General features: G+C 43.1%; 1 protein-coding gene across 1 annotated transcript in view; it reads left to right on the top strand.

Annotated features, from left to right (window-relative positions):
* The window catches only part of LOC110536534 (extracellular sulfatase Sulf-1), an 80,547-nt gene that overhangs the window by 25,536 nt on the left and 33,931 nt on the right, over nt 1–21,080 (top strand). Inside the window, exons 5-6 of the mRNA XM_036934702.1 lie at nt 11,128–11,297; nt 18,768–18,918. Of these exons, the coding sequence (XP_036790597.1) occupies nt 11,128–11,297; nt 18,768–18,918 (321 nt within the window). The remainder of the gene's footprint in view (nt 1–11,127; nt 11,298–18,767; nt 18,919–21,080) is intronic.

Here is a 21,080-nt window from a genome sequence, read left to right as displayed (position 1 = left end):
ACCATAAAGGGCAATGGGCTCTATGACTGATTCAAGTATTTTTAGCCAAATCCAAATTGGTAGGTTGAAATTTATGTTTCTTTTGATGGCATAGAATGCCCTTCTTGCCTTGTCTCTCAGATCGTTCACAGCTTTGTGGAAGTTACCTGTGGCGCTGATGTTTAGGCCAAGGTATGTATAGTTTTTTGTGTGCTCTAGGGCAACAGTGTCTAGATGGAATTTGTATTTGTGGTCCTGGTGACTGGACCTTTTTTGGAACACCATTATTTTGGTCTTACTGAGATTTACTGTCAGGGCCCAGGTCTGACAGAATCTGTGCATAAGATCTAGGTGCTGCTGTAGGCCCTCCTTGGTTGGTGACAGAAGCACCAGATCATCGGCAAACAGCAGACATTTGACTTCGGATTCTAGCAGGGGGAGGCCGGGTGCTGCAGACTTTTCTAGTGCCCGCGCCAATTCGTTGATATATATGTTGAAGAGGGTGGGGCTTAAGCTGCATCCCTGTCTAACCCCACGACCCTGTGTGAAGAAATGTGTGTGTTTTTTGCCAATTTTAACCGCACACTTGTTGTTTGTGTACATGGATTTTATAATGTCGTATGTTTTACCCCCAACACCACTTTCCATCAGTTTGTATAGCAGACCCTCATGCCAGATTGAGTCGAAGGCTTTTTTGAAATCAACAAAGCATGAGAAGACTTTGCCTTTGTTTTGGTTTGTTTGGTTGTCAATTAGGGTGTGCAGGGTGAATACATGGTCTGTTGTACGGTAATTTGGTAAAAAGCCAATTTGACATTTGCTCAGTACATTGTTTTCATTGAGGAAATGTACGAGTCTGCTGTTAATAATAATGCAGAGGATTTTCCCAAGGTTACTGTTGACACATATTCCACGGTAGTTGTTGGGGTCAAATTTGTCTCCACTTTTGTGGATTGGGGTGATCAGTCCTTGGTTCCAAATATTGGGGAAGATGCCAGAGCTAAGGATGATGTTAAAGAGTTTTAGTATAGCCAATTGGAATTTGTTGTCTGTATATTTGATCATTTCATTGAGGATACCATCAACACCACAGGCCTTTTTGGGTTGGAGGGTTTTTATTTTGTCCTGTAACTCATTCAATGTAATTGGAGAATCCAGTGGGTTCTGGTAGTCTTTAATAGTTGATTCTAAGATCTGTATTTGATCATGTATATGTTTTTGCTCTTTATTCTTTGTTATAGAGCCAAAAAGATTGGAGAAGTGGTTTACCCATACATCTCCATTTTGGATAGATAATTCTTCTTGTTGTTGTTTGTTTAGTGTTTTCCAATTTTCCCAGAAGTGGTTAGAGTCTATGGATTCTTCAATTGCATTGAGCTGATTTCTGACATGCTGTTCCTTCTTTTTCCGTAGTGTATTTCTGTATTGTTTTAGTGATTCACCATAGTGAAGGCGTAGACTCAGGTTTTCCGGGTCTCTATGTTTTTGGTTGGACAGGTTTCTCAATTTCTTTCTTAGATTTTTGCATTCTTCATCAAACCATTTGTCATTATTGTTAATTTTTTTCGGTTTTCTATTTGAGATTTTTAGATTTGATAGGGAAGCTGAGAGGTCAAATATACTGTTAAGATTTTCTACTGCCAAGTTTACACCTTCACTATTACAGCGGAACGTTTTACCCAGGAAATTGTCTAAAAGGGATTGAATTTGTTGTTGCCTAATTGTTTTTTGGTAGGTTTCCAAACTGCATTCCTTCCATCTATAGCATTTCTTAATGTTGCTCAGTTCCTTTGGCTTTGATGCCTCATGAATGATTATTGCTCTGTTTAAGTAGACTGTGATTTTGCTGTGGTCTGATAGGGGTGTCAGTGGGCTGACTGTGAACGCTCTGAGAGACTCTGGGTTGAGGTCAGTGATAAAGTAGTCTACAGTACTACTGCCAAGAGATGAGCTATAGGTGTACCTACCATAGGAGTCCCCTCGAAGCCTACCGTTGACTATGTACATACCCAGCGTGCGACAGAGCTGCAGGAGTTGTGACCCGTTTTTGTTGGTTATGTTGTCATAGTTGTGCCTAGGGGGGCATATGTGGGAGGGAATGCTGTCACCTCCAGGCAGGTGTTTGTCCCCCTGTGTGCTGAGGGTGTCAGGTTCTTGTCCGGTTCTGGCATTTAGGTCGCCACAGGCTAGTACATGTCCCTGGGCCTGGAAATGATTAATTTCCCCCTCCAGGATGGAGAAGCTGTCTTCATTAAAATATGGGGATTCTAGTGGGGGGATATAGGTAGCACACAGGAGGACATTTTTCTCTGTTAGGATAATTTCCTTTTGAATTTCTAGCCAAATGTAAAATGTTCCTGTTTTGATTAATTTAATGGAGTGAGTTAGGTCTGCTCTATACCAAAATTAGCATACCCCCTGAGTCCCTTCCCTGTTTCACACCTGGTAGTTTGGTGGATGGGACTACCAGCTCTCTGTAACCTAGAGGGCAACCAGTGGGTCCATCTCCTCTATACCAGGTTTCTTGCAGGATGACAATGTCTGTATTACCGATTTCTTTGGTGAAGTCCGGGTTTCTGCTCTTTAGGCCAAAGGCAGATGACCTCAGGCCTTGGATATTCCAGGATAATATAGTGAAGGCTTTTTGTTCCATAGAGTGTCCAATGTTGTTGGTCGTGGTTTGGCCTCAGGCCAAATATCTCTCTCTATATATCTCTCTCTATATATATATATCTCTCTATATATCTCTATATCTCTCTCTCTATATATATATATATATATCTATATATATCTATATATATATCTCTATATATATATATATTTCTCTATATATCTCTCTATATATATATATATATATATATATATCTCTCTATATATATATATATATCTCTCTCTATATATATCTCTCTCTCTATATATATATATATATATATATCTATATATCTCTCTCTATATATATCTCTCTCTATATATATCTCTCTCTATATATATCTCTCTATATATCTCTCTCTCTCTATATATATCTCTATATATCTCTCTCTATATATATATATATCTCTCCATATCTCTCTCTCTCTATATATATATATATATATATATATATATATATATATATATATATATATATATATATATATATATATATATACACACACACACAGTTTAGAGATCATAAAACAGCCTCCAAGAGAGGAGAAGTTGCCTTTAGGAATTACCACCCTGCGTCTCTCTATATATATCTCTATATTTATATCTCTTTCTATATATATATATATATCTCACACTCACACTCTCACATATGCCTTATATAGTGCACTGCTTAATGACCAGGGCCTGTAGGATAGTGCACTATGTAGGGAAAAGGATGCCATTTGAGATGTATCTCAGGCTAAAGTAGTGCACTACGTAGGGAATAGGGTGCCATTTGGGATGTATCTCAGGCTAAAGTAGTGCACTACGTAGGGAATGGGGTGCCATTTGGGATGCATCCCTGTTTTAGTGTCTGTCCGAAGGACGGGTATAAAATGCCTGGCATGGTAGTCAGACGATAAATGACTTGTCTTGTTGACTTAGACGGAGGAGGGAAATGTTCCTACATGTTGAGGTTGAGGTGTGTAAGAGACTGGGTGATGGATGGACGGTTGGACGAGCACATTGTGGTTTCCGAACCAAGTGGACCTTATACATTAAAATCACTGAGGTGGGCAGTGGACACACACACATGCTCACACACCCAGACACACACACACACAGACATATTTATTATAACATATATTATAACACAGGATGAGTTGAGAGTATCACAACGCTTTACCATTCAAAGGATCCCCAAGCAACAGGGAGACAGATGTACTTAGGACACATTATAATACTAACAATAAGGACATATAAATAATAATGTTGAAACAAAATGGAAGCAAATACAATTTGACAACAAAATCAATGTTGCCGTGGCAACAATAGCATTTTACGACAGCTGTGAAAACAGGATGATGTGCAGTCTACAGTAGCGACGACATATAGCTTCATATGTACAGTGCCTTGCGAAAGTATTCGGCCCCCTTGACCTTCACCTGTGTGAGTTACTCACCTGGTCTCATCAGCTCCTTATTTAGTTCAGTTCATTCTGTTTGTGCCTTTGTGAGGTATTTTCCTAGCTCGTTTGTGAGAACCAGTTATAGCCTTCAGCCCTATTTATTTTTTTAATTCTAGGGGAGGATCAGCTTAATATTGGAGAAAGATTGTTGCTTCCATTAATATAATTGTTTGCATCATTTCAAATCCCCCATATTTTGGAGGGAATATATATATATATATATATATATATATATATATATATATATATATATATATATATATATATATATATATATATACAGTGCCTTGCAAAAGTATTCGGCCCCCTTGAACTTTGCGACCTTTTGCCACATTTCAGGCTTCAAACATAAAGATATAAAACTGTATTTTTTTTGTGAAGAATCAACAACAAGTGGGACACAATCATGAAGTGGAATGACATTTATTGGATATTTCAAACTTTTTTAACAAATCAAAAACTGAATAATTGGGCGTGCAAAATTATTCAGCCCCTTTACTTTCAGTGCAGCAAACTCTCTCCAGAAGTTCAGTGAGGATCTCTGAATGATCCAATGTTGACCTAAATGACTAATGATGATAAATACAATCCACCTGTGTGTAATCAAGTCTCCGTATAAATGCACCTGCACTGTGATAGTCTCAGAGGTCCGTTAAAAGCGCAGAGAGCATCATGAAGAACAAGGAACACACCAGGCAGGTCCGAGATACTGTTGTGAAGAAGTTTAAAGCCGGATTTGGATACAAAAAGATTTCCCAAGCTTTAAACATCCCAAGGAGCACTGTGCAAGCGATAATATTGAAATGGAAGGCGTATCAGACCACTGCAAATCTACCAAGACCTGGCCGTCCCTCTAAACTTTCAGCTCATACAAGGAGAAGACTGATCAGAGATGCAGCCAAGAGGCCCATGATCACTCTGGATGAACTGCAGAGATCTACAGCTGAGGTAGGAGACTCTGTCCATAGGACAACAATCAGTCGTATATTGCACAAATCTGGCCTTTATGGAAGAGTGGCAAGAAGAAAGCCATTTCTTAAAGATATCCATAAAAAGTGTCGTTTCAAGTTTGCCACAAGCCACCTGGGAGACACACCAAACATGTGGAAGAAGGTGCTCTGGTCAGATGAAACCAAAATTGAACTTTATGGCAACAATGCAAAACGTTATGTTTGGCGTAAAAGCAACACATCTGAACACACCATCCCCACTGTCAAACAAGGTGGTGGCAGCATCATGGTTTGGGCCTGCTTTTCTTCAGCAGGGACAGGGAAGATGGTTAAAATTGATGGGAAGATGGATGGAGCCAAATACAGGACCATTCTGGAAGAAAACCTGATGGAGTCTGCAAAAGACCTGAGACTGGGACGGAGATTTGTCTTCCAACAAGACAATGATCCAAAACATAAAGCAAAATCTACAATGGAATGGTTCAAAAATAAACATATCCAGGTGTTAGAATGGCCAAGTCAAAGTCCAGACCTGAATCCAATCGAGAATCTGTGGAAAGAACTGAAAACTGCTGTTCACAAATGCTCTCCATCCAACCTCACTGAGCTCGAGCTGTTTTGCAAGGAGGAATGGGAAAAAAATTCAGTCTCTCAATGTGCAAAACTGATAGAGACATACCCCAAGCGACTTACAGCTGTAATCGCAGCAAAAGGTGGCGCTACAAAGTATTAACTTAAGGGGGCTGAATAATTTTGCACGCCCAATTTTTCAGTTTTTGATTTGTTAAAAAAGTTTGAAATATCCAATAAATGTCGTTCCACTTCATGATTGTGTCCCACTTGTTGTTGATTCTTCACAAAAAAATACAGTTTTATATCTTTATGTTTGAAGCCTGAAATGTGGCAAAAGGTCGCAAAGTTCAAGGGGGCCGAATACTTTCGCAAGGCACTGTATATTCTATGCGTAGCTAGCTAGCTAGTTAGGTAAACAGGAACAGGGTTGGAGAGCCAGCTGAAACAATGTGTTTTGTTTAACAGTATATATGGTATTATTGCCACTAGCTAGCCAGCCGTTCACGGGCAGCCTCACTGGGCCACAGGCAGCGTACGGGCAGCCTCACTGGGCCCACAGGCAGCGTACTGGGCCACAGGCAGCGTACTGGCCCACAGGCAGCGTACGGACAGCCTCACTAGGCCCACAGGCAGCGTACGGGCAGCCTCACTAGGCCCACAGGCAGCGTACGGGCAGCCTCACTGGGCCACAGGCAGCGTACTGGGCCACAGGCAGCGTACTGGGCCACAGGCAGCGTACTGGGCCACAGGCAGCGTACGGGCAGCCTCACTAGGCCCACAGGCAGCGTACGGGCAGCCTCACTGGGCCACAGGCAGCGTACGGGCAGCCTCACTGGGCCCACAGGCAGCGTACGGACAGTCTCACTGGGCCACAGGCAGCGCCTCTCTCTTCTCTCTCTCAGCTCTCTCTTCTCTCTCTCTCAGCTCTCTCTTCTCTCTCTCTCAACTCTCTCTTCTCTCTCTCTCAGCTCTCTCTTCTCTCTCTTCTCTCCCTCCCAGCTCTCTCTTCTCTCTCTCTCAGCTCTCTCTTCTCTCTCTCACAGCTCTCTCTTCTCTCTCTCTCAGCTCTCTCTTTCAGCTCTCTCTTCTATCTCTCTCAGCTCTCTCTTCTCTCTCTCTGTTCTCTCTTCTCTCTCTCTCAGCTCTCTCTTCTCTCTCTCTCAGCTCTCTCTTCTCTCTCTCTCAGCTCTCTCTCAGCTCTCTCTTCTCTCTCTCAGCTCTCTCTCTCAGCTCTCTCTCTCTCAGCTCTCTCTCTCTCAGCTCTCTCTCTCAGCTCTCTCTCTCAGCTCTATCTCTCTCTCAGCTCTCTCTCTCTCTCAGCTCTCTCTCTCTCTCTCTCTCTCAGCTCTCTCTCTCAGCTCTCTCTCTCAGCTCTCTCTCTCAGCTCTCTCTCTCTCTCTCTCTCTCTCTCTCTCTCTCAGCTCTCTCTCTCAGCTCTCTCTCTCTCAGCTCTCTCTCTCTCTCTCTCTCAGCTCTCTCTCTCTCAGCTCTCTTTCTCTCTCTCTCTCAGCTCTCTCTCTCAGCTCTCTCTCTCTCAGCTCTCTAACCGACCAGGTTCAATGCTTTAGGTTATAACTAGCAAAGCAAATGGCTCTGAGATATGAATCATATTGCTACACAGATCAGACACATACCGTTAGCTAGCTGACCTAACAACAGCAGTCAAGCCCCCAAGCTAACTGGCTAACGTTGGCTAGCTTGCTATCTACACCCATAACGTTGGCTAGCTTGCTAGCAACTTCCAAACACAAATGAGAGAACACTTCACTCTGACCATTTTACTCACCCTAGCAGAGCTGGTTAGGCTGTTTTCATGTTATCCAGAGCGTTGGTGACTGTAACTGTGCTGCTGGCAATAATTTAATTCTGCTTTTTTTTGCCAACGTTTACTGACACCGGCCATATTCAACGGGTGTTGATGGTTGGTAAATGTGTCAGTTATTCTGCGCTCTCTGGCACACAGACAAGAGTGCTCTGAAATCGGAGGAGATACCCAGAGCGAATTTACCAGTTACGTCTATCAACAGTTGTCGCATTGACATCATTCTATTTAAAAAAATATATATATAACCTTTATTTAACTAAGCTAGTCAGTTAAAGAACAAATTCTTATTTACAATGATGGCCTACCAAAAGGCAAAAGGCCTCCTGGAGGGATGGAGACGGGACTCGGATTAAAAATAAAGATTTATTTAATAAAAATAAAGACAAAACACACATCACGACAAGAGAGACAACACTACATAGAGACAACACTACACTACATAAAGAGAGACAACACTACACTACATAAAGAGAGACAACACTACACTACATAGAGACAACACTACACTACATAAAGAGAGACAACACTACATAAAGAGAGACAACACTACATAAAGAGAGAAAACACTACATAAAGAGAGACAACACAACACTACATAAAGAGAGACAACACTACATAAAGAGAGACATCACAACACTACATAAAGAGAGACAACACTACATAAAGAGAGACAACACTACATAAAGAGAGACAACACTACATAGAGAGACAACACAACACTACATAAAGAGAGACAACACTACATAAAGAGAGACAACACTACATAAAGAGAGACAACACTACATAAAGAGAGACATCACAACACTACATAAAGAGAGACAACACTACATAAAGAGAGACAACACTACATAAAAAGAGACAACACTACATAAAGAGAGACAACACTACATAAAGAGAGACAACACTACATAAAGAGAGACAACACTACATAAAGAGAGACATCACAACACTACATAAAGAGAGACAACACTACATAAAGAGAGACAACACTACATAAAAAGAGACAACACTACATAAAGAGAGACAACACTACATAAAGAGAGACAACACTACATAAAGAGAGACAACACTACATAAAGAGAGACAACACTACATAGAGAGACAACACACCACTACATAAAGAGAGACAACACTACATAAAGAGAGACAACACTACATAAAGAGAGACAACACTACATAAAGAGAGACAACACTACACTACATAAAGAGAGACAACACTACATAAAGAGAGACAACACTACATAAAGAGAGACAACACTACATAAAGAGAGACAACACAACACTACATAAAGAGAGACAACACTACACTACATAAAGAGACAACACTAAATAAAGAGAGACAACACTACATAAAGAGAGACAACACTACATAAAGAGAGACAACACTACATAAAGAGAGACAACACTACATAAAGAGAGACATCACAACACTACATAAAGAGAGACATCACAACACTACATAAAGAGAGACAACACTAAATAAAGAGAGACAACACTACATAAAGAGAGACAACACTACATAAAGAGAGACATCACAACACTACATAAAGAGAGACAACACTACACTACATAAAGAGAGACAACACTACATAAAGAGAGACATCACAACACTACATAAAGAGAGACAACACTACATAAAGAGAGACAACACTACATAAAGAGAGACAACACTACATAAAGAGAGACAACACTACATAAAGAGAGACATAAGACGACAACGACCTTTAACAGAATGTGACTGGCAGAACGAGTGTTGAATGTGGAGGATGAGGGCTGCAGTAGATAGGGGGGAGTGAGGCCTAAGAGGGTTATATAAATAAGCATCAACCAGTGGGTCTTGTCACGTGTATACAAAAATTGCCAGTTTACAGAGGAGTATAGAGCGCAGTATAGAGTGGGGGAGGTGTCCTATAAGGAGCATTGGTGGCAATCTGATGGCCGAACGGTAAAGAACATTTAGCCGCTCGAGAGCACCCTCACCTGCCGATCTATAAATTACATCTCAGTAATCTAGCATGGGTAGGATGGTCATCTGAATCAGGGTTAGTTTGGCAGCTGCGGTGAAAGAGGAGCGATTACGATAGAGGAAACCAAGTCTAGATTTAACTTTAGCCTGCAGCTTTGATATGTGCTGAGAGAAGGACAGTGTACCGTCTAGCCAAACTCCCAAGTACTTGTATGAGGTGACTACCTCAAGCTCTGTATCCTCAGAGGTAGTAATCACACCGGTTGAGAGAAAGGCATTCTTCTTGTGTTGTCCGGCCCAGGAGTGCGAAGGTGAACGGCAAGGCACTGGAACGACGAACCGCCCTTGCTGTCTCTGCATGACCGGTTCCCCTCTCTCCACTGGGATTCTCTGTCTCTGACCCTATTACGGGGGCTGAGTCACTGGTTTACTGGTGCTCTTCCATGCCATCCCTAGGAAGGGTGCATCACTTGAGTGGGTTGATCACAGACGTGATCTTCCTGTCCGGTTTTGCATCCCCTCGGGCTCATGCCTTGGTGGAGGAGATCTTCATGGACTATACTTACCCTTGTCTCAGGGTTGTATGTTGGTGGTTGATATCCCTCTAGTGGTGTGTGGGCTGTGCTTTGAAAAAGTGGGTGGGGTTGTCCTGCCTGGTTGGCCCTGTCCGGGGGTATCATTGGACGGGGCCACAGTGTCTCCCGACCCCTCCTGTCTCAGCCTTCAGTATTTATGCTGCAGTGGTCTATGTCAGTCTGTTATATCTGGAGTATTTCTCCTGTCTTATCGTGTGTCCTGTGTGAATTTAAGTATGCTCCCCTAATTCTCTCTCCCTCCCTCTCTCTGCAGCTCTGGATGCCACTTACTGCATTGCAGAACCTACATTTCCATCAAATCATTAGTGCCTGTGAGTTTTAGTATCCTAGAGTTCTAGAGATTCATAGAGTTCTAGAGTCCTGGAGTCTTAGACTTCTAGAGTGTCCAAGAGTTCTAGAGTGCCCTAGGGTTCTAGAGGGTCCTAGAGTTCTAGAGTGTCCTAGGGTTCTAGAGTGTCCTAGGGTTCTAGAGGGTCCTAGAGTTCTAGAGTGTCCTAGGGTTCTAGAGTGTCCTTGTCTTATACTGTAAGTCAGATCATGAATGGAGTCCAAACATATTAAGGCACTTACATTCCATATAAAATGAAAGATAAAACATAATATAACATTATTACACCACTACATATCTACAGTTCAAAATGTATAATACCACCATACAACAATATTACAATGTATGTGTGTGTAGAGTGTATGTTTTAGCGTTTGTGTCTGTATGCGTGTGTCTGTACCTGTGTGTGTCTGTCTCTTCACAGTCCCCGCTGTTCCGTAAGGTGTGTTTTCTGACTCTACTGCTCGCGTCAGTTACCTGATGTGGAATAGAGCTCTATGTAGTCCAATCGTCTGTTCTGGACAGAGCCTAACCTGTACAATACAAAACATTTTATCCACACAATGAGAATTAAAGATGGAATCCGCATTATTGGAAACGCGACTGTCCGCCCCGCACCGCCTTTGTTTTTGTTTTTGTTGATGAAACAGAGATGAGGAAAGTTCAACCACTGCTGTTCTGTTGTGTTAAAACTGTGTTGGTTGTTTACTACTTTGTTGTTGTATTGTCCCCAAAACAGACTATGGACGTTTGACCATGAAGGATTCCAGACGGAAAGCTAATACTTAACTTCCTGTTGTTCTCGCCGTTGCAGGACTATTTCACAGACCTGATCACCAACGACAGTGTCAACTTCTTCCGTATGTCCAAGAAGGTGTACCCTCACCGGCCAGTGATGATGGTCATCACCCACGCTGCCCCCCACGGGCCGGAGGACTCAGCCCCACAATACGCAGAGATGTTCCCTAATGCCTCCCAACACATGTGAGTTGCGCACACGCACGTTCACGCACACACGCACGCTCACACACACACGCACGCTCACACACACACACACACACACAACATACTGTATTTGTTTCAGCGAGGAGAGGAGAGGAGAGGAGAGGAGAGGAGAGGAGAGGAGAGGAGAGGAGAGGAGAGGAGAGGAGAGGGCTGATTTCCAGGTGTTATTGCTAATCTACAAAGCATTACATGGACTTGCTCCAACCTATCCCTCCGATTTGGTCCTTGTCCCTAGAATTTCTAAGCAATCAGGTTGATTCTTAATTCCTATGGTTCTGTTCCAGCAGCGTTCTGGTCTCTCAGGACAGGGCTAAATTAGGCCTCTCCATTGGTTGGAGTTGGGGGGTGTTACTAGACCCCTAAGTGCCTTAGGGATAGTCCCCTTTTCTCAATTTCCGCCTAAATGACATACCCAAATCTAACTGCCTGTAGCTCAGGCTCTGAAGCAAGGATATGCATATTCTTGGTACCAATTGAAAGGACACACTTTGATGTTTGTGGAAATGTGAATTGAATGTAGGAGAATATAACACAATAGATTTGGTAGAAGAAAATACAAAGAAAAAACCAACCAGTCTTTTTCTACCGCCATCTTTGAAAGGTCCCAGTTATAGCATCACTCTGGTTGTAATTCCAATGGTGTCCACAAGATGGCATCAGTGTATATGCAACGTTTCAGATGGAATAACTTGAAGTATGAGTGAACTACAAGACTTTTAGTGTGAAGTCACCCAGGTACATTTGGGCAAATCGTGATTATACATTATATTTTTCTGCAAGAATATCCTCAAATCTGTATACTTGGACTTTGATTCAGCTTTTCCAGTATTAGTAGCCATATTATAAGTTCAACATTTGCAAAACAACCAGTTTTCATAACTTCATAACTCTGAATATCCTTATAATTATTGTCCAAAATGAAAAGGCATGCTATCGTACAAGCATAGAAGCTACATTCTACGACATATACATGGTTTACTCCCGGATACTCCCGAAAAGCCCAGCTCATTGGCTATCTAGCTAGAGTTGTTTGACCCCGATTGGTGCTTATTTGACCGAGATACAGTCGTTCAAGTTATGTCCGCCCGCATCATTGGCGTGCCATGAAGGCGTCGCTCTCTGACCAAATACGGTGTCCTATAGGATATACTACACCCCCAATTTGGACTCCAGACAAAAAGGACAAAATTCCACTGGTCTAATGTCCATTGCTCGTGTTTCTTGGCCCAAGCAAGTCTCTTCTTCTTATTGGTGTCCTTTAGTAGTGGTTTCTTTGCAGGAAATTGACCATGAACATTTCTGAGGCTGGAAAGTCTAATGAACTTATCCTCTGCAGCAGAGTTAACTCCGGGTCTTTCATTCCTGTAGCGGTCCTCATGAGAGCCAGTTAACTCTAATGAACTTATCCACTGCAGCAGAGGTAACTCTGGGTCTTCCTTTCCTGTGGCGGTCCTCATGAGAGACAGGTAACTAATGAACTTATCCTCTGCAGCAGAGGTAACTCTGGGTCTTTCATTCCTGTGGCGGTCCTCATGAGAGCCAGTATCATCATAGCACTTGATGGTTTTTGCAACTGCACTCGAAGAAACTTTAAAAGTTCTTGAAATGTTCCTTACTGATTGACCTTCATGTCTTAAAGAAATGATGGACTGTCGTTTCTCTTTGCTTATTTGAGCTGTTCTTGCCATAATATAGACTTGGTCTTTTAACAAATAGCCCTATCTTCTGTATACCACCTCTACCTTGTCATAACACAACTGATTGGCTAAAACACATTAAGAAGGAAAGAAACTGCACAAATGAACTTTTAACCAGGCACACCTATTAATTTAAATGCATTCCAGGTGACTAACTCATGAGAGAATGCCAAGAGTGTGCAAAGTTGTCATCAAGGCAAAGGGTGGCTATTTGAAGAATCTCAAAAATAAAATTGACTTTGATTTTCTTAACACTTTTTTGGTTACTTTTTTGGTTACTACATGATTCCATATGTATTATTTCAGAGTTTGGAAGTCTTCACACATTTTCTCAATGTAGAAAATAGTAAAAATAAAGAAAAACCCTTGAATGTGTTGGTGTTGTAAAACGTTTGACCGGTAGTGTTTCTACCAATATATTGTGGCATCATACCAGCCTTTTCCAAAGTCTGATGTGTGGTGACTCCTCCTCTCCTCTACTCCTCCCTTCCCCAACCCTTCCCTCCTCTCCTCCCTCTCCTCTCTTCTCCTCCCCTCCCCGACACTCTCCTCTCTTCTCCTCCCTGACACTCCCCTCTCCTCCTCTCCTCTACTCCTCCCTTCCCCAACCCTTCCCTCCTCTCTCCTCCCCTCCCTCTCCTCTCTTCTCCTCCCCTCCCCTCCCCTCCCTCTCCTCTCTTCTCCTCCCCTCCCCGACACTCTCTTCTCTTCCCCCTAGTTCACACCACAATACCAAGCTGTAGTTCACACCACATTACCAAGCTGTAGTTCACACCACATTACCAAGCTGTAGTTCACACCACATTACCAAGCTGTAGTTCACACCACATTACCAAGCTGTAGTTCACACCACAATACCAAGCTGTAGTTCACACCACAATACCAAGCTGTAGTTCACACCACATTACCAAGCTGTAGTTCACACCACAATACCAAACTGTAGTTCACACCACAATACCAAGCTGTAGTTCACATTACCAAGCTGTAGTTCACACCACATTACCAAGCTGTAGTTCACACCACAATACCAAGCTGTAGTTCACACCACATTACCAAGCTGTAGTTCACACCACAATACCAAGCTGTAGTTCACACCACATTACCAAGCTGTAGTTCACACCACAATACCAAGCTGTAGTTCACACCACAATACCAAGCTGTAGTTCACACCACAATACCAAGCTGTAGTTCACACCACATTACCAAGCTGTAGTTCACACCACAATACCAAGCTGTAGTTCACACCACAATACCAAGCTGTAGTTCACACCACAATACCAAGCTGTAGTTCACACCACAATACCAAGCTGTAGTTCACACCACATTACCAAGCTGTAGTTCACACCACAATACCAAGCTGTAGTTCACACCACAATACCAAGCTGTAGTTCACACCACAATACCAAGCTGTAGTTCACATTACATTACCAAACTGTAGTTCACACCACAATACCAATCTGTAGTTCACACCACAATACCAAGCTGTAGTTCACACCACAATACCAAGCTGTAGTTCACACCACAATACCAAGCTGTAGTTCACATTACATTACCAAACTGTAGTTCACACCACAATACCAAGCTGTAGTTCACATTACCAAGCTGTAGTTCACACCACAATACCAAGCTGTAGTTCACACCACAATACCAAGCTGTAGTTCACATTACATTACCAAACTGTAGTTCACACCACAATACCAAGCTGTAGTTCACACCACAATACCAAGCTGTAGTTCACACCACAATACCAAGCTGTAGTTCACATTACATTACCAAACTGTAGTTCACACCACAATACCAAGCTGTAGTTCACACCACAATACCAAGCTGTAGTTCACACCACATTACCAAGCTGTAGTTCACACCACATTACCAAGCTGTAGTTCACACCACAATACCAAGCTGTAGTTCACACCACAATACCAAGCTGTAGTTCACACCACAATACCAAGCTGTAGTTCACACCACAATACCAAACTGTAGTTCACATTACCAAGCTGTAGTTCACACCACAATACCAAACTGTAGTTCACACCACAATACCAAGCTGTAGTTCACACCACAATACCAAGCTGTAGTTCACACCACAATACCAAGCTGTAGTTCACACCACAATACCAAGCTGTAGTTCACACCACAATACCAAGCTGTAGTTCACACCACAATACCAAACTGTAGTTCACACCACAATACCAAGCTGTAGTTCACACCACAATACCAAACTGTAGTTCACACCACAATACCAAGCTGTAGTTCACACCACAATACCAAACTGTAGTTCACCATATTCCCTATGGGCCATGGTCAAAAGGAGTGTATTAAATATGTAATATGATGCAATTTGGAATGGAGCCCCAGTCAATGGAGCAAGAGAGAGAGAGAGAGAGAGAGAGACACCTTGTGGCAGGAACGTTGATGACATTAACATCAAACCCTCCCCTTTCCATCGCTCCCTTCCAAACTACAGACGCCCATTTTCATTTATGACAGACAGGGGCTAGCTGTTTATTCACAGGTAGGGTCTATCTGTTTTATCACAGGTAGGGTCTATCTGGTTATTCACAGGTAGGGTCTAGCCACATCTAGACACCCATCCACACAGACACTCCCCCACCCCTACCCACACAGACACGAACCCATACAGACACCCACCCACCACTACCCACACAGACACCCACCCATCCACACCCTCACCCACCCACACCCATCCCCACCGAACCACCCACACCCTCACCCACTCACACCCACAGACCAACCTACCCACAGACCAACCCACCCACCCACACCCACAGACCAACCCACCCACCCACCCACACCCACAGACCAACCCACCCACTAACACCCACATACCAACCCACCCACTCACACCCACATATCAACCCACCCACTCACACCCACAGACCAACCCCCCCACTCACACCCACAGACCAACCCACCCACTCACACCCACAGACCAACCCACCCACTCACACCCACAGACCAACCCACCCACCCACCCACACCCACAGACCAACCCACCCACTCACACCCACAGACAACCCACCCACCCACTCACACCCACAGACCAACCCCCCACTCACACCCACAGACCAACCCACCCACTCACACCCACAGACCAACCCACCCACTCACACCCACAGACCAACCCACCCACTCACACCCACACACCCACCCAGTGGTGGAAAGATGACATACTTCACTAAAATTATAGATACCTTAGAAAGAGAAAGTTACAGAAGTGAAGTGAGTCACCCAGTAAAATAATTATTGGTTTTAAATAGCGTTAAGATCATCAATTATTAGCTTTACAGTCCAAGACTTGTAGTCTACTTGACATTGGGGTCTGGAGTCTAACACAGCTATTATTTTCTTAAGCATGTGCCAACCCTCAAATTATTTATCTGAGCCAAAAGCAACAGGTCTGTCGTCTTGGTGTGAGAGGAGAGATAGTCAGGGGGAGTGAGGGAGGGAGATAGGGGGGAAAGAGAGAGAGAGAGAGGAATGGAGAGAGCAGAGAGAGCGCAGAGAGAGAGAGAGCAGAGAGAGAGAGAGAGAGAGAGGGAGAGCAGAGAGAGAGAGGGAGAGCAGAGAGAGAGGGAGAGCAGATAGAGAGAGCAGAGAGAAAGAGAGAGACAGAGAGCGCAGAGAGAGAGAGAGAGCAGAGAGAAAGAGAGAGACAGAGAAAGAGAGGGAGAGAGCAGGGAGAGAGCAGAGAGAGAGCGGCAGAGAGAGAGCAGAGAGAGAGAGAGAGCGCAGAGAGAGAGAGAGAGCAGAGAGAGAGAGCAGAGAGAGAGAGCAGAGAGAGCACAGAGAGAGAGAGAGAGAGATTGATTGATTGATTGATAAAAACAGCGGACAGAAGGGTAGAACCCACAGGCTGCTTCTCACATGACCTCATATTCCCTATATAGTGCACTACTTTTGATCAGGGCGCTGGACTAAAGTGGTGGACTATGTATGGAATAGGGTGCCATTTGGGATGCAGGCACAGACACCTGAGGAAGGCTGAGCCCTGAGAAATGAGAAAAGGTGTGTTGCTTACTGCTGAAACTTTAAAGGTTTTCTTTATGGTTAGTTGATGCTCTGATGGTTGTTCTATTTAGGGACATTTAAGGCAGGTTCTGCTTCTCTTCCAGACAGGTTCTGCTTCTCTTTAAAACAGGTTGTGCTTCTCTTTAAAACAGGTTGTGCTTCTCTTTAAAACAGGTTCTGCTTCTCTTTAAAACAGGTTCTGCTTCTCTTCAAGACAGGTTCTGCTTCTCTTCAAGACAGGTTCTGCTTCTCTTTAAAACAGGTTCTGCTTCTCTTCCAGACAGGTTCTGCTTCTCTTTAAAACAGGTTCTGCTTCTCTTTAAAACAGGTTCTGCTTCTCTTTAAAACAGGTTCTGCTTCTCTTTAAAACAGGTTCTGCTTCTCTTCAAGACAGGTTCTGCTTCTCTTCAAGACAGGTTCTGCTTCTCTTTAAAACAGGTTCTGCTTCTCTTTAAAACAGGTTCTACTTCTCTTCAAGACAGGCTCTGCTTCTCTTCAAGACAGGTTCTGCTTCTCTTTAAAACAGGTTCTGCTTCTCTTCAAGACAGGTTCTGCTTCTCTTCAAGACAGGTTCTGCTTCTCTTCCAGACAGGTTCTGCTTCTCTTTAAAACAGGTTGTGCTTCTCTTTAAAACAGGTTCTGCTTCTCTTTAAAACAGGTTCTGCTTCTCTTCAAGACAGGTTCTGCTTCTCTTCAAGACAGGTTCTGCTTCTCTTTAAAACAGGTTCTGCTTCTCTTCCAGACAGGTTCTGCTTCTCTTTAAAACAGGTTCTGCTTCTCTTTAAAACAGGTTCTGCTTCTCTTTAAAACAGGTTCTGCTTCTCTTCAAGACAGGTTCTGCTTCTCTTCAAGACAGGTTCTGCTTCTCTTTAAAACAGGTTCTGCTTCTCTTTAAAACAGGTTCTGCTTCTCTTTAAAACAGGTTCTGCTTCTCTTTAAAACAGGTTCTGCTTCTCTTTAAAACAGGTTCTGCTTCTCTTTAAAACAGGTTCTGCTTCTCTTCAAGACAGGCTCTGCTTCTCTTCAAGACAGGTTCTGCTTCTCTTTAAAACAGGTTCTGCTTCTCTTCAAGACAGGTTCTGCTTCTCTTCAAGACAAGGTTCTGCTTCTCTTTAAAACAGGTTCTGCTTCTCTTTAAAACAGGTTCTGCTTCTCTTTAAAACAGGTTCTGCTTCTCTTCAAGACAGGTTCTGCTTCTCTTCAAGACAGGTTCTGCTTCTCTTCAAGACAGGTTCTGCTTCTCTTTAAAACAGGTTCTGCTTCTCTTTAAAAGAGGTTCTGCTTCTCTTCCAGACAGGTTCTGCTTCTCTTCAAGACAGGTTCTGCTTCTCTTCAAGACAGGTTCTGCTTCTCTTTAAAACAGGTTCTGCTTCTCATTAAAACAGGTTCTGCTTCTCTTTAAAACAGGTTCTGCTTCTCTTTAAAACAGGTTCTGCATCTCTTCAAGAAGGTTCTGTTCATTTCATAGCCTCTATATTGTAACGTCATTTTTTCAGTAGTCTCTTCTTTATGTCCACTGAGATAAAAAATATATTAAAAAAATTAAAACCACACAATGGGTCAAAATAAGATTTTCGACACATTTTTTGGTGTCGCCTCTCCTCTCCCCCGGTTATAACTCACACCAACCCCGTAAGTCCCCTCTCCTCCACACTCACTGTATCGACAGACAGGCCTTGTTTGTAACCACTGCTGGTCTCCTCTCCTGTCGTCTCCGCAGCACCCCCAGTTATAACTACGCCCCCAACATGGATAAACACTGGATCATGCAGTACACCGGTCCCATGAGACCCATCCACATGGAGTTCACTAACTTCCTGCACAGAAAGAGACTGCAAACACTCATGTCAGTGGACGACTCTGTACAGAAGGTAAGAGGATTTGTCTCCACCATTTTGTTTATTCATACGTCAATTCACATCCCTATGAGCTCATCTCCTCTAATTGATCAGTGTGAATTCCAATACTGCTACCGATGATCGACTTTCTCTTTCTCTCTTCCATATGAAAATACCATTATCATTATTTAGGTCATAGAGTTTCTTAATTCTCTCTCTCTATTTCTGTCTTTCTCTCGGTCTCTCTCTCTCTCTGTCTGTCTGTCTGTCTGTCTGTCTGTCTGTCTGTCTGTCTGTCTGTCTGTCTGTCTGTCTGTCTGTCTGTCTGTCTGTCTGTCTGTCTGTCTGTCTGTCTGTCTGTCTGTCTGTGTCTCTCTCTGTCTCTCTCTCTCTCTCTGTCTCTCTCTCTCTCTCTCTCTCTCAAAGCTTACTTTGGATATGAAAATAATAAGAATTAAAATTGTCAACGGGACAACAGTAACCAAGGGTCACAATAACCATACACTGAACAATAACAATAAGCATACAGTAGAGGACATGTGCAGGTTGATTGGTCAGTCAGACACTGTCCCTCCACCTATGGCAGGCAGCAATGTAGTGCTCTGCCAACTCACAACTCTCTGCATCCTCCCCCAACAGGACGGGTAGCCTTTTCTCATCAGAGAGGTCTTTGAAACCTTGAATAAGGGTTTTAAATTTGGGGAAAGGACACTCTCTAATTGTTTTATATTTTTTACATTTTGTCAGGAAATGCAGCTCTGTCTCAGGTTCTGCTGTGGTGCAGTGGTTGCACAGCCTTTCCTCTACAGGGAGACAGGTTCTGCTGTTGTGCAGTGGTTGTACAGCCTTTCCTCTACAGGGAGCCAGGTTCTGCTGTGGTGCAGTGGTTGCACAGCCTTTCCTCTACAGGGAGCCAGGTTCTGCTGTGGTGCAGTGGTTGCACAGCCTTTCCTCTACAAGGAGCCAGGTTCTGCTGTGGTGCAGTGGTTGCACAGCCTTTCCTCTACAGGGAGCCAGGTTTTCCTGTGTCTACCCTTCTCAATGGCAAGGCTGTGCTCACTGAGCCTGTAGTTTGTCAAGGTTTTGATCAGTAACCGTGGTCAAATAGTTAGCCACGGTGTACTGTAAATTTAGGGCCAAATAGCACTGCATTTTGCTTTGTGCATTTGTTTCACAATAAGTAATGTAGTTTTGTTTTGACTGTGTTGTAAATTGGTTTATTCTGATTGGTTGGATGTTTTGGTCTTGAGGCTTCAGTGTGTTAGTAGAACAGGTTTGTGAACTCAGGACCAGTTGGATGAGGGGACTCTTTTCTTTGCTCAGCCTTGGCATTGCAGAGCTTGGTAATGATATGAGAGGGGGTCACTGTATTTTAGATGTTTCCAAAACTTAATTGTTCTTTTTTGAGTTTTTATTATAGATGGATATTGGCCTAATTCTGCCCTGCATGCATTGTTTGAAGTTTTCCTCTGGACATTTAGGAGAATCTTACAGAACTCTGCATGCAGGGTTTCAATGGGGTATTTGTCCCATTTGATGAAATCTTGTTTTGCAAGTGGACCCCACACCTAGCTGCCATAAAGTGCAATTGGTTCAATGACACATTCCATTAGTTTTAGACAAATTTTAATAGGTATTTTAATTTTAATTTGTATTTTAATGGCGTAGAATGCCCTGTGTGCTTTCTCTCTCAGTGTCTCAGGGGTACTGTCACGCCCTGACCTTAGAGAGCCGTTTTATTTCGGCGTGATGGGTGTGGGCATTCTATGTTTCTTTATTTCTATGTTTTGGCCAGGTATGGTTCTCAATCAGGGACAGCTGTCTATTGTTCTATCTATCTACTTAGGTAGCCCTTTCCCCTCCTTTCTTTGTGGGAAGTTAACTTTGTTTGTGGCACATAGCCCTCAAGCTTCACGGTTGTTTTGTATTGTTTGTTTTTGTCGGCGTCATCCTAAATAAAAGGAATATGTACGCTCACCACGCTGCGCTTTGGTTCATTTGACGGCTGTGACACTCAGTTCATTCACTGCTTCATTAAGGTGTCCAGTTGTGCTTATTTTTAAACCTAAGTAATTGTAGTGTGTACAGAAATTTAGTCTAATTCCCTGAGATCTGGATCTTCTCTGGAAAAATCATTATTTTAGTCGTTTTGGGGTTTACTGCCAGGGCCCAGGTCTGGCGGGTCCAGGCTCTGC

Source organism: Oncorhynchus mykiss, chromosome 11 (genome assembly GCF_013265735.2).
Source record: "Oncorhynchus mykiss isolate Arlee chromosome 11, USDA_OmykA_1.1, whole genome shotgun sequence".
In the NCBI taxonomy this organism is placed as follows: domain Eukaryota; kingdom Metazoa; phylum Chordata; class Actinopteri; order Salmoniformes; family Salmonidae; genus Oncorhynchus; species Oncorhynchus mykiss.
This window is presented reverse-complemented; position numbering and strand designations above follow the sequence as displayed.